Source organism: Theropithecus gelada, chromosome 9, assembly GCF_003255815.1.
Source record: "Theropithecus gelada isolate Dixy chromosome 9, Tgel_1.0, whole genome shotgun sequence".
Taxonomy (NCBI): Eukaryota; Metazoa; Chordata; class Mammalia; order Primates; family Cercopithecidae; genus Theropithecus; species Theropithecus gelada.
The window spans coordinates 91,091,368-91,105,143 of NC_037677.1; the positions used below are offsets into that span (position 1 = coordinate 91,091,368).

The 13,776-nt window shown below is 37.4% G+C and overlaps 1 protein-coding gene across 3 annotated transcripts in view; it reads left to right on the forward strand.

The window, feature by feature from the left end:
- The first annotated feature begins 6,609 nt into the window (after positions 1-6,609).
- Positions 6,610-13,776, forward strand: part of LOC112631551 (cytochrome P450 2C18) — a 37,382-nt gene continuing 30,215 nt past the window's right edge. For 2 of the 3 annotated variants that reach the window (XM_025396872.1, XM_025396873.1), the window contains exons 1-3: positions 6,610-7,116; positions 10,986-11,148; positions 11,343-11,492. In XM_025396872.1, coding sequence (XP_025252657.1) covers positions 6,949-7,116; positions 10,986-11,148; positions 11,343-11,492 — 481 coding nt within the window. In that variant the 5' untranslated portion in view covers positions 6,610-6,948. The remainder of the gene's footprint in view (positions 7,117-10,985; positions 11,149-11,342; positions 11,493-13,776) is intronic. The other variant, XM_025396874.1, reaches the window with a different exon arrangement.

Genomic DNA, 13,776 nt, shown 5'->3' on the forward strand with positions numbered 1-13,776 from the left:
CAGGTGCCCACCACCTCACCCGGCTAGTTTTTTTGTATTTTTTAGTAGAGATGGGGTTTCACCGTGTTAGCCAGGATGGTCTCGATCTCCTGACCTCGTAATCCACCCGTCTCGGCCTCCCAAAGTGCTGGGATTACAGGCTTGAGCCACCACGCCCGGCCCTCTTTTCTTTATAAATTACCCAGTCTCATGTATTTCTTTCTTTCTTTCTTTTTTTTTGAGACAGGGTCTTACTTTGTCACCCAGGCTGGAGTGCAGTGGCTCACTGCTGCCAGGGTCCAAGTGATTCTCATGCTTCAGACTCCCGAGGAGCTGGAATTATAGGCAGGTGCCACCATGCCTGGCTAATGTTTTGTATTTTAGTAGATATGGGATCTCGCCATGTTGCCTAGGTTGGTTTTGAACTCCTGGACTCAAGCAATCCACCCACCTTGGCCTCCCAAAGTGCTGATTATTACAGACATGAGACACCTCACACGGCCTCAGGTATTTCTTTGTAGTAATGCAAGAACTGCCTACTACAGGCATTTTGTAATATTGGATCCACATACAGATAGGAAACCTGAGACTCTGTGGTGGTCAAACAGTCTGCAGTTTCCACAGTGTCATTACAAACTTTGATCTGGCTGACACCAAGGATCTGTGACACAGCTCCACTGAGGACTCTGACAGCTGCTTTGCTGAAAATGTTTGTGGCTCTGGACCAGGCTCAGAATCAGCACAGCCTCATCTGTCATTTGTAGTGTAAGACGGGTCTGAGCCTCAGACACAGGACTTGTTGCCTAAATTCCTGAGACCTCAGCTGTGCTTTCTTGTCCCACACCTTCCCACATGCCAACCCTGGGGATATGCTTGACTCTGTTTCAGCCCCCTCTGGCTGCTGAGCAGAACTACCTCTATACTTTGTCCTCAAGCAGCAAAGTCCCACACTCAGGCTTTTGGGGAAGATGTCAATGATGACAATAGCAGGTGAAGCCCAAAGATAGCATTTTGACAAGGAAGTGATATTGGGATAGGATTATTTTTCTTATGAAACATGTGAGGGCCCCAGTGGCCATCAGGTCTCCTGATAAGTTAGAACAGAGGAAAGGAGTCACAAGTGTAAGTCTTCCTCCTTCTTTAGTGAGAATCTACAGTAGGTGCTTGTAATCCCAGCTGTGGCAGGAGGATTGCTTGAACCCAGGAGGCAGAGGTCGCAGTGAGCCAAGATCTCGCCACTGCATTCCAGCGTGGGTGACAGAGCAAGACTCTGTCTCAAAGACAAAAAAAAAAAAGGAAAAGATGAGCTGTAATATCTTGCTGTGCCAGAAAGTAAGGAATTGCTTAAGGATTGAGGGGGACATGACAAAAGGACTCAGAATCCAGTCATTAGAAGATAATTTGAGCACCAAAGTAAGTAATGTTATAATGGATTATAACCCATTGAACACAACTGAATTCATGATTCCATAATGATATAAATAAATACATGAATACATTAAAAACTTGATGAGGAATATATAGTTATGTAGTATCAAAGAATCTACCCACAAAGTATTTCTTTTTTTTTTTTTTTTTGAGATGAAATCTCGCTCTTGTCGCCCAGGCTGGAGTGCAATGGTGCGATCTTGGCTCACTGTAACCTCCACCTCCTGGGTTCAAGCGATTCTCCTGCCTCAGCCTCCCATATTTCTTAATTACAAATGCAGGAAGAATGACATTATGGTGGAGGACACAACCAGATACCATAATCAAAAATCAAAGTAAACATCACCCATAATGGAACAGATTGAAATTATTTGTCACTAGATATGATGCAATGAGAAGTCAAAGCATCTTCTGTGATATTCCTGCCAAAGTTGCATAGCCAGAATCTGATTATGAAGAAACCTCAGATAATCCCAAATTGAGAGAAATTTTAAAAACTCCCAACCTATGCTTTTCAAAAGTGACAAGGTCAAGGAGGTTGAGGAAAGACTGAAGAACTGTGTCAGGCTGTGGTTGACTAAGGAGACGTGAAAACTAGTTGCAAAATGTGATTCAGGATTCTAAACTGGATTCCAAAATGAATATAATGAATATCATTGGGATTTATTGAGGAAACACTAATGGAAATGAGGATTAGATGGCCCTAATGCATCAATGTTAATTTCCTGAATTTGAAAGTTATATTTTGGTTATATAGTCAAATTGCCTTGCTTATAAGAACTGTATACTAAAATATTTCAGGTTTGGAACTTCAGGTCCAAAATTACTTTCAAACGTTCAAAATAGAGAAAATTCTCTGTTTGTACCTCCAACTTTTTATTACATTTATAGTTATTAAAATTATATAAATATATATGCATTTGTGTATATATATGTATAGATATGCATACATATAGATATGCATATACATAGATAAATGATACATGTAAAACCAACAATAGACTCATATCTAATCTATGCAAGCCCTTCACAAAAGATTTGATATTGCCAAAGGACATTTGAAAAAGCACCCGGCATCATGAAGCTCCACTGAAATGAAAATTAAAACTACAATAAGATATTATTACACACACATCAGAATGCTTAAAATGAAAAAAGACAATATACTAAGGGTTGGCAAGAAAGAGAAGCAGTTGGCACTCTCAGTAAAATTGTAATTTATTAAACCATTTGGACAATTATTTGGCAGTCATTAATAAAAGTAACACATGCACATCCAACAATTATGCTCATAGTTGTATCAATAGAAATCCTTATATTGGGATAACAATGTATTAGAGTAATAACAGCACTATTCACAATAGCCACAAACTAGAATCAACTCAAAAGTCCATAACAATACAATGAAAAGATAAATTTTGGAATTGTTATAAAATAAAACACTCTAAAGTAACCCTAACTTACCTACTGCTATTTATGACAACATGAATGAATCCTACAAACAGAAAATTAAGTGAAAATACTAGATACTTAAAAATACATAATGTGATTCCATTTATATTAAGTTCACAAACAGGCAAAACTAACCTATGGCATAATACTGGAGATATCTAGTGGGGGAGGAAGGTAGGAGAAGACATAAAGGGACTTCTGGGGTCCTGGCAAAATTACTTTTCTTGATCTGTGTGTTGATTACACAGATATGTTTAATTCATGATAATTCATTTAGCTATATACATTTAGGATGTTTCCAACATTCTCTTTGTATATTACATTCCAGTGAAAAGGTTTATTTAAAAAGAAGCAGTTTGCATTCACCCAATTCCACCCAAGCTGAGGTTTGCATTACTCTGTCACTGTGGAGGGCTTCAGCCGGATGCCCTCCTGACCATCCATTTGGGCAATAATAGGAAATCTCTGCAATGTGACAATCACTGAACTGGGAATTAAAACCTGGATTAAAAAAAAAAAATGATTATGTGCTGATGCACTGCTGACAGTTCACCTCACTTACTCACCAATTCCTTATTTCTAATAATAAAGTAGGGATTAGGCTCGTGGATCTCTGAGACCCCTTCTGTCTCTAACTGTCTATGTTTCTTTCATTCTTTGACGGGACCAGGCAGAAGTCTCAACAGAAAGGAGGCATAGAAATCCATTTTTCAAGAAATAAAATGATTGTTTTAAAGAAAGCCATTGAGGTCATTTTATCTAAAACAAGGTAGTGCACTTCTTTTAGAGTTCAGAGCTATGTGAACCAAGCAGTAAAATAACTGTTTCTCTTTGTCTCAGATAAATTATTCACCACAACCTGGACTGACTCAAATTCCAAAGGTTACAAAACCACACCCTAATTGTAATCAACCTATGTTGCACATGTTGAGTTGGTTAATGTGTATTTGAAAGTCACTGATTATCCTGAGTAATGAAATATTGCCTCATAGTACATGGTAAGTAAATGTTGGTGACTCTGGTTGAACTGAATTTCTTGCTTGGAGGGAATGATGTAAGAGTTAGGAGATAGGGTTCCAGCCTCGGCCCTATAATTTTCAGCCTCTGTGTCCTTGAACAAAATACTGAATCTCCAAGGCCCAGCTTCCTTATCTCTAAAGTGGGAATAATTTTACTATAGGCAAGGGTAATTGAGAGAATCAAAAGAGTTATGATGGGTATAAAAATTGTCTGTGAATTGTCAGAATCCCTGTAAATATGTTTGATAAAACATTGTTGATATGGGATCTTGACAAAACTTAATTTTTCCTTATTGCAGTTAGAAATAACTGCACGAATCCAGTATTATTTCCAATAGCCAAGATATAGAAACAACCTGTGTTCATTCACAAATAAATGGATGAAGAAATTGTGGTGTTTATTTATATACACAATGGAATATCTTTTAAACTTTAAAAGGAGATACTGCCATTTGCAACAACAAGGAATGAACCTGGAGGATATTATGCTAAGTGATATGAGCTAGATACAGAGGAAAAAAGATTGCATGATTTCACTTATATGAAGAATCTTTAAAAAGTCAAATACATAGAAACAGAGAGTAGAATGGTGGTTACCAAAAGTGGGAGGGGGAGAAAATGGAAAAAAGTGCTTTAAAGAGTCCAAATTTGCAGTTAGATAGGATGAATAAGTCTAAAGATCTAATAGACAGCAAGAGGACTATAGTTAATATACTATACTGAAAATTTGCTAAAAGAGTAGATTTTAGGTGCTTATACCACAAAAAAGAAGGTAATTATAGAATTGATGAATAATAAAATTTAACTGTAGTAATCATTCCACTGTTTATGTCTACCAATGTTGTATACCTTAAATATGTACAATGGAAATAAATAACTGTACTAGTCATTTAGAATACCACAATGATATCTTTACAGAATATGCCTTTGTACAAGCATTGCCATTAATGATCCAGAAATGTGTGTATCATTTTAGTGATACATAGAGCCTCATGACCACTAAATGTCATCTTCTGTTCAGGTCTGCACAACTGTGTTTGTTCTGTGCTGTGGGTCTGTTGAATGATTTCCCTACCTCCCATTCACCACTGAAGCACATGCCTGTTGTTCTGCCTATAGTTCCCCTTCCTTGCTGTGGAATATTTCATTCCATTATTTCTGACATAGACCAAAAAAGCAATAGAAACAGTTGTGTCTGGAGGCAAGTGGAGGTGGAGAAGCCATAGTTTCTGAGCTCTTACCCACTTAATTCTCTGAGATTGACTCTTTCCTCAGTTACACTAAGTTTCAGCTCTTCAGTGACAGAGAGGGGAGAAACCCTAGCTTTTATTTCTTCTCTTGAGAATGTACAGCCTTGTTATTTTATGAACAGTGTGGTGTAGATTCAGACTGATGAATGTTTTTAGGATTTATTTTATTTTGCTAAAACTGGTCCCAAGGCAGCTCAGGTGTAAGTGATAATATACTGCAGCGGGCATCAGAAGATCTCAGTTCAAATCCCAGCCTGCCATTTATGAGCTGTGGGACACTGAATAGGTCATCTCTTCTCCTAGAGTCTCCCTTTCCCCATTTGAAAAATATGAAATAATATTCTCAGCTGTCCAGTGTTTTTCAGGGGGGTTAATGGAAAAAGGTGTGTATGTTTACTTAATTGATAACCGGTTTAGCCATTTAAGATGAATGAGTTTGTTAGCTGCGCTATGTTTAGGCAGCTGTAATGTTAGTACTACACTAAAATATTTCAAAAGGATCTCGTTTTCAAGGAAAATGATCCCAGTGCTTGAGAAAGCATTATAGTGTTGCAGTCTTCCTGATCCTTAGCTCAGCTAAGTCCGAGTTGCTATCTCATGCAGGAAGAATTAGGCACACAGACACCAGAGAGTGAGTAGAGTAGAATTTATTAAGTGAAAGAAAAACTCTCAGCAAAGAGAAAGGCCCTGAAAGCAGGTTGCGGATTGCCAATTCACAGTTGAATACCAGGATTTTTATAGAAAAGCTGATGAGGCTGGGATCCTTATTTGCATAAGGCGTGAATTCCTGGTGTTTCCACCCCTTCCTTCCATTGCGCATGTGGACTCAGTGTAAGCCACTCCATATTGATTTAATTCCCTTACTGCACATGTGTTAAAGGTAGGAATTTTTCACTGCGGGCATATTTAGGCAAGCTCCCTGTGCAAGTTCCCTTATCTGCACAAAACATCTAGTGTAAGTACTTGGGGTTTTTGTGGATTGGGCTATGACCTGGAAGGGTTTGAGGTTCTCTGGGGACCCTTCCCTTACTGCCTACCTAAAGCAAGCTGGCTACCTCCTCTCAATAGGATAAATATTATTTTATATACAAGGGATATAATACACAGATTCCCCTCAAGGTCATATTTCCAACTGTTCATCAATCTAAGAATCCAAAATTTTGAACACTTTTTTGATGAAATAATTTATTTCATTTGTTCTCAATTTTGGCTGCACAGTGGAACCACCTGGGGTTTTGAAAAAAACCTAGGCCTGGCCGGGCACGGTGGCTCATGCCTGTAATCCCAGCACTTTGGGAGGCCAAGGCGGGCGGATCACCAGAGGTCAGGAGTTCGAGACCAACCTGGCCAACATGGTGAAACCCTGTCTCTGCTAAAAATACAAAATAAACCAGGCGTGGTGGTGCATGCCTGTAATTCCAGCTACGCCGGAAGCTGAGGCAGAATCGCTCGAACCCAGGAGGTGGAGGCTGCAGTGAGCTGAGATCTTGCCCTTGCACTCTAGCCTGGGCAACGAGAGCAAAACTCCAGCTCAAGAAAAAAAGAAAAACAAAATAAAACAAAACAAAAAAAACCTGGGCTCTGCTTCAGACTAGTTAAACCAGAATCTCCAGGGTGGGGCATTGGAAATGAGAACAAGAAAAAAGAACACCTTATTTTTATCTTTTTCAGTGAGCCAATGTTCATTCAGAAGAGAGATTAAAGTGCTTTTTGCTGACTAGTCACAGTCAGAGTTAGAATCACAGGTGGATTAACAGGGAGTGTTATAAAAACCTTGATGTGAAAGCCTACAGTTTTCTTACTAAGAAGAGAAGCCTTCAATGGATCCAGCTGTGGCTCTGGTGCTCTGTCTCTCCTGTTTGTTTCTCCTTTCACTCTGGAGACTGAGCTCTGGAAGAGGGAGGCTCCCGTCTGGCCCCACTCCTCTCCCAATTATTGGAAATATCCTGCAGTTAGATGTTAAGGACATGAGCAAATCCTTAACCAATGTAAGTATGCTTTATGCTCCTCTAGTAATGTACAAGGTGTATTTAACCTCACGATTCCTAAAGTTTTATTTCATTTTAAAGTGATAAATGGTAATTGAATATATTAATGGGGTGCAATATTACATTTTGACACATGTATACATTGTGAATTGATCATCAGGGTAATTAGCATATCCGTCATCTCAAATATTTGTCATTTCTTTGTAATGAGAACATTTAGAATCCTCTTTTTTAGCTGTTTTGAAATATACAGTACATTAACATTAATTATAGTCACCTTGCTGTCCAGTAGAACACCCGAGCTTATTCCTCCTATCTAACTGTAACTCTGTACCTGTTGACCAAAGTATTCCCTTATTTGGCCCATTTCCACCTGCCAGCCTCTGGTAGCCACCATTCTAATCTCTACTTCTATGAATTCAACTTTTTAAGATTCCACATAGAAGTGAGATCATATATGATATTTGTCTCTCTGTGCCTGGCTTATTTTATTAATATGATGTTCTCTAGATTCATCCATGCTGTCATAAATAAGAATATTTTTTCCTTTTTAAGAGGCTGAATAACATTTCATTGTACATATATGCCACATACAAAATCGATTAATTTATTGATGAACACTTAGGTTGTTTCCATATCTTGGCTATTATCAATAGCACTGCAATAAACATGGAAGTACAGACATCTCTTCCACATACTGACTTCAATTCCTTTGGGTATATACTGGTAGTGGGATTGCTGGATCATCTGATAGTTCTATTTTTAGTTTTTTGAGGAATATCCATACTGTTTTCTCAAATCACTATGCTAATTTACATACCCAAGGTTCACATTATTCCACATCTTTTTCAGCACTTGTTATCTTTTTATCTTTTTAATAATAATAATATCTACAAGTTGTGATGAGATATCATTGTGGTTTTAATTTGCATTTCTCTGATGATTAAATTTGTTGAGTATTTAAAAAATATATCTCTTCGCCATTTATATATCTTCTTTTGAAAAATGTCTACTGAAATCCTTTGCCCATTTAATTAATTAATTAATTGATAGAGACAGGGTTTTTCTCTGTTGTAGGCTGCAGTATAGTGATGGGATCACAGTTTGCTGCAGCCTTGAGCTCCTGGGCTCAAGCCATCCTTCCACCTTAGTCCCCCAAGTAGCAGGGACTACAGGTGTATGCCACCATGCCTGGATAATTTTTTAATATTTTGTAGGGATGTGGTCTCTCTGTTGTCCAGGCTGGTCTTGAACTCTTGGGCTCAAGCAATCCACCCACCTTGGTCTCTCAAAGTGCTGGAATTACAGGCATGAGCCATTGCACTTGACCCTTTTGCTCATTTTAAATAGAATTATTTGTTATTGAGTAATTTGAGTGTCTATATATTTTGAATATTAGTCCCTTATCTTATGTCTGAGTTGCAAATATTTTCTCCCAATCTGTGGATTGTCTCTTGACTCTATGACTTGTTTCCTTTGCTGTGCAGAAGTTTAGGTGGTCAGAATCTCATTTGTCTAGTTTTGCTTTTGTGGCTTGTGCTTTTAGAATCATATCCAAGAAATCATTGCCTAGACCAATGTCATGGAGTTTTTCTCTATGGTTTCTTTTACTAGCTTTTAGTTTCAGGTCTTCTGCTTAAGACTTTAATTTATTTTGAGTTAATTACTATATAAGGGGTGAGATTAGGATTCTGTTTTATTCTTTGCATAAGAATATCCAGTTTTCTCAACACCTTTTGCTGAAGAGTGCTTTCCCCATTGTATGTTCTTGGCACCTTTGTCAAAAATCAATTGATTATAGATGTGTGGGTTTATTTCAGGGTTCTCTATGTTTTCCTTTAATCAATGTGTCTGTTTTTATGCTAATGCTATGCTGTTTTGCTTACTATAGCTTTGTCACATATTTTGCAGTTCAATAGTGTGATGCCTCCAGCTTTATTCTTTTGGTTAATTTGCTTTAGTTATTTGGGATATTTTGTGGTTCCATACAAATTTTAAGATTGTTTTTTCTATTTCTGTGAAGAATGAGATCAAAATTTTTATAGGGATTGCATTGGATCTGTATATTGCTTTGGGTAGTATGGACATTTTACCACTATTAGTTTTTCCAATCCATGAACATGGGATAGCTTTGCCTTTATTTGTGTCACCTTCAATTTCTTTCGTCAATGATTTGTAGTTTTCAGTATATAGATCTTTCTCTTCTTTGGTTACATTTATTCCTAAGTATTTTATTTTTTGATGCTACTATAAATGAATTGTTCTCTTAATTTCTTTTTTAGATATTTTGTTGCTAGTGCATAGAAATGCCACTGATTTCTGCATGTTGATTTTATATCCTTCAAGTTTACTGAATTTGTTTATCAGTTCTAGTACTTTTGTTCTGAAGTCTTTAGGATTTTCTACATATAAGATTACATCATCAGGAAACAGACAATTTCACTTCATCCTTTCCTATATGAATATTCCTATATTAATATTTTCTATTTTTAGTCTAATTGCTCTGACTAGGACTTTCAGTACTCCGTTGAAGAGAAATGGTCAGAGGGGGCATTCTTCTCTAATTTCTGATCTTGCAGGAAAAGCTTTTAACTTTTCACCATTAAATATGATGTTAGCTGTGGGCTTGTCCCATATAACCATTAATGTCACATAGAAACTTCTGTATTACCAGAGGCCAGTTATTAAAGGTTATATGTTATAGGAACATTCCTCAACATTCCTCCTGTACTACCAGAGGCCAATTATTAAAGTATGTTATTGTAAAGCAAATACTTCCTGTGGAGTATGTTTTTCTTTTGTGTCATTGTCAGAAATAGTGGAATAAAATAATGCATTTTGCCAGAAGAGAAACATTTTAAGTTGTAAGGTAGAGTCAAAATGATAAAGGCCTGCTGCTTTTCTTTTCTTCACAGTCATTTGCTATAATTTTTTGCCTGAAAGAAAATGGTAATGGAAGTGTTTTAGGTAATTAAAGGTTTTGAGAAGTCAGTAACTGTATATGCTATGTATTTTGCTTACATTAGCCATGATCATTAAACTTCTTAAAAAAGCAAGTCATGCCTGATGTCGAAGAAATATCTATGAGTTCATCATAAACATAAATGAATGAAAGAAATAATTAGTCAGGGCCATCTGGGTGGTAACAGAATATTTATGGCCTCTGTACAAAGCTGCTGTCTGTGACCTATGAGTGTACAGCATGGAAAACATTGTTCCTCTGTGAGGTGCCACGCATCCTGATACTATCTCTGTAGGGTCCACTCTCTTTCTGTGGTGATTATACCAGTGGATCTCAAAGTGGACTGGGCAGTAGAATCATCTGGGTGATTTAAAAAGGTGTACATTTTTTAGTATTGATGACAGGACTCCTGCATCAGGATCCCTATGGGATGAGCTTTGCAGGGGATCCTGAAGCAGTGTCCCAGTGGCTGAATATTGGTCAAAATATGGACATTGGGAACTGATAAATTGCTCAGGCATCACAGGTTGACTAAGCAGGCTTCAAATTTGGACCTTCTGTTTATCAATTGTGGGATACTGACAATGAATTTGAAATTCTTTAAAATTCAATTTGTCTTATCTGTAAAATAAAGTAAACAAATCTAGCTCAAGGTATTGATGTGATGACTAAGTTTAATAACCTGCATACTAATTTCCTAGGCCACTGCCTGGCACATTGAAGGCACTGTATACGTGCAGCTAAAACAATAATCATCATCTTTATGTAAAATCCACAAATATTTGAAGCTGTATTTGACAAAATAATCATATCAACATTATGATGCTAGTATCAGTCTAAATCACGGACAATATATAGACCAAATACTGAGTTTTGCTACTATTTGAACCTCCTTTTCTATGTTCAGTTCTCGAAAGTCTATGGCCCTGTGTTCACTGTGTATTTTGGCCTGAAACCCATTGTGGTGTTGCATGGATATGAAGCAGTGAAGGAGGCCCTGATTGATCATGGAGAGAAGTTTTCTGGAAGAGGAAGTTTTCCAGTGGCTGAAAAAGTTAATAAAGGACTCGGTAAATGTGCATGTATCGTGTGAATGTGTACATGTGTATGTACTGGGCAGTGGTTATAGGGATGGGGAGGATGGAAAACAGAGGCTTGAAGAGCTCCTGAGACAGAACTTGACCCATCCACGTGGCTGCCAAGTGTCAGCTCTGTTCTCCTTGTTTGGAATCTCCCTCCTAGTTTCTGTTTTCTGTTCTGTTAGGAATCCTTTTCAGCAATGGAAAAAGATGGAAGGAGATCCGGCGTTTCTCCCTCATGACTCTGCGGAATTTTGGGATGGGGAAAAGGAGCATTGAGGACCGTGTTCAAGAGGAAGCCCTTTGCCTTGTGGAGGAGTTGAGAAAAACCAATGGTGGGTGACTGACTTTTATTTTTTCCTGAAAAATGTTTTCTAAAATTTATTTTAATTTATTTTTAAATTGATACATAACCTTTATACATATTTATGGGGTACATGTAATATTTTGTTACATGTACAGAATGTGTAATGATCAAGTTACGGTGTTTAGGATATGCATCACGTTGAACATTTACGTTTCTATATGTTGAGAACATTTCAAGACCTGTGTTCTAGCTATCTTGAAATACACAATACTCTGACATTAACAGACTGCTATCTTCTCTAATGACATCCCTGGAAACCTCCTAGGGGTGGCCAGATCTCTCATGATAGGCAGTGGTTGTCAGTCTTCAATATGGAGGGGGGAGATTTGAAACAGAGAGCCAAGGGAGCTTTTGTACACCTATGCTTGTTGCGTTTGTACACAATGACTATGCATACAGTGTGAGTATAAAAGGCTTATTTAATCCTATTCTGTCTCAGGCTTGGTTTGTTTTCAAATCATTATAGCATTAATTTAGAAGGTTTTGTCTCATTTTTTTCAAATTATTAAAGAGTAATGTTTTTCCCATAGTATAATTGTGGATTATGTATTCTAGAACATTTCACCAGGGAATACTTGTGGCACAGACATAGTGGGAATGATTTCTTTACATCTTTTAGGCATGAAACAACTGACATGTACTTTCATTTGGTTGGTCTATATTTGTCCAGTCAGCCTCACTAACATATCTGGGGGTTTCTTCTGAGGTGTGTGTCTACAATTTCTACCATAATGATGCTTATCTATGGTTTTAAGAGACTAGGCATCTTTAGTGTAGCTTTTATCAATTTTAATTTCCCTGTTAATTAAGAACTAATTAAAATTATCAGCTGGAGTTATTTAATGTTACTATTTACTGTAATGTTTTATATATTTTAAGAAAATATATGCTATAACATAGTCTTTCAATTAAAAAAAAATGCCAAATTATAAAATGTTTATTTAAATAAATTTTAAGTATTATTAATAACTCTTTATCCTACCTTCCCTAGTTGTACATTAGCTCTGTATTCAGCTTTCTTTGTATTTTCCTTCATCTTTATTTGTGTATTAATCATGTTTTTTATTTTCTATTTTTTTATGATGCTTCGACATCTTGGGGATTTTGTGGTCCTAGAAGGGACTGCCCCTCCCAAAGTCAGACAGTTCCCAGAGATAGCAAATATCTTGTCCACAGCATGTCTCTGATTTTCAAAGCAAACTGTCCAGAGCTCAGAGCCCCATCCACCTTCCTTATCAAACTCTCACACATGAATCCAATATAGTTGTCCCTCCTTATCAGTAAGACATTGGTTCTAGGACTCCTCTTGGATACCAAAATCCACATATGCTCAAGTCCCTTAAATATGGCATAATATTTGCCATATATTTGGAGAATATTGACAATATTATTTATAATATTTCCCAATATTAGAGAATGTTGACAAGAAAAAAGGTCTGTGCATGTTCTGTACAGATACTTGTTTTTGCTCTGAATATTTTTGATTTGGGGTTGGTTGAATCCATGATACACCATGAATACAGAGTGCTGACTGTATTCTCCTTGTCTTAAATCATTACAGAGCCAGTTATGGGACAACTATGGACCACCCCTATATCCCAGAGCCCACAGAAATTGTTCAAACTATCTATTCCCAGGCTTACTCAGTCTACCCACCCTATCTCACTCATTTCTTCCTGTGAAAACACCAATAAAGGCTCAGCCCCATGGTTTCTTTTTGCTCTTGCTGCCTCCTGACCAACCCTGGTACTTCCCCATGTGGCTCCCCACACCCTCAACGTGGTGTGAAGTGCCCCTCCTCTAGGAACTGCGAGCAATGAACTGTCTTTTCAAGGGCAGTCTGTTTTGGGGCTACCTGATCTGTTGACCTCACCAAATCTAAATAGAAACAAAATCCACGGTGAATATTAAAACAATTGGATTTAGGATTAAAAGTTATTTATCCTCTCCTCATCCCAGTTGGACTCACCTATAAAGTTCTTGTCATAATGAGTCTGATTTTCAGTTTGGATTACAAATTACCCTGATTTTTATTATCTCCCTGATATAGTATGGATGTGTGTTCCCATTCAAATCTTATATTGAAATGTAATCCCCGTACTGGAGATGGGGCCTGGTGAGAGGTGATTGGATCATGGGGCTGGATTTTTCATGAATAGTTTAGCACCAACCCTTTTGGTACTTTTCTCATGATAGCAAGTGAGTTTTCATGAAATCTAGTCATTTAAAAGTGCATAGCACCTCCCGCCTCC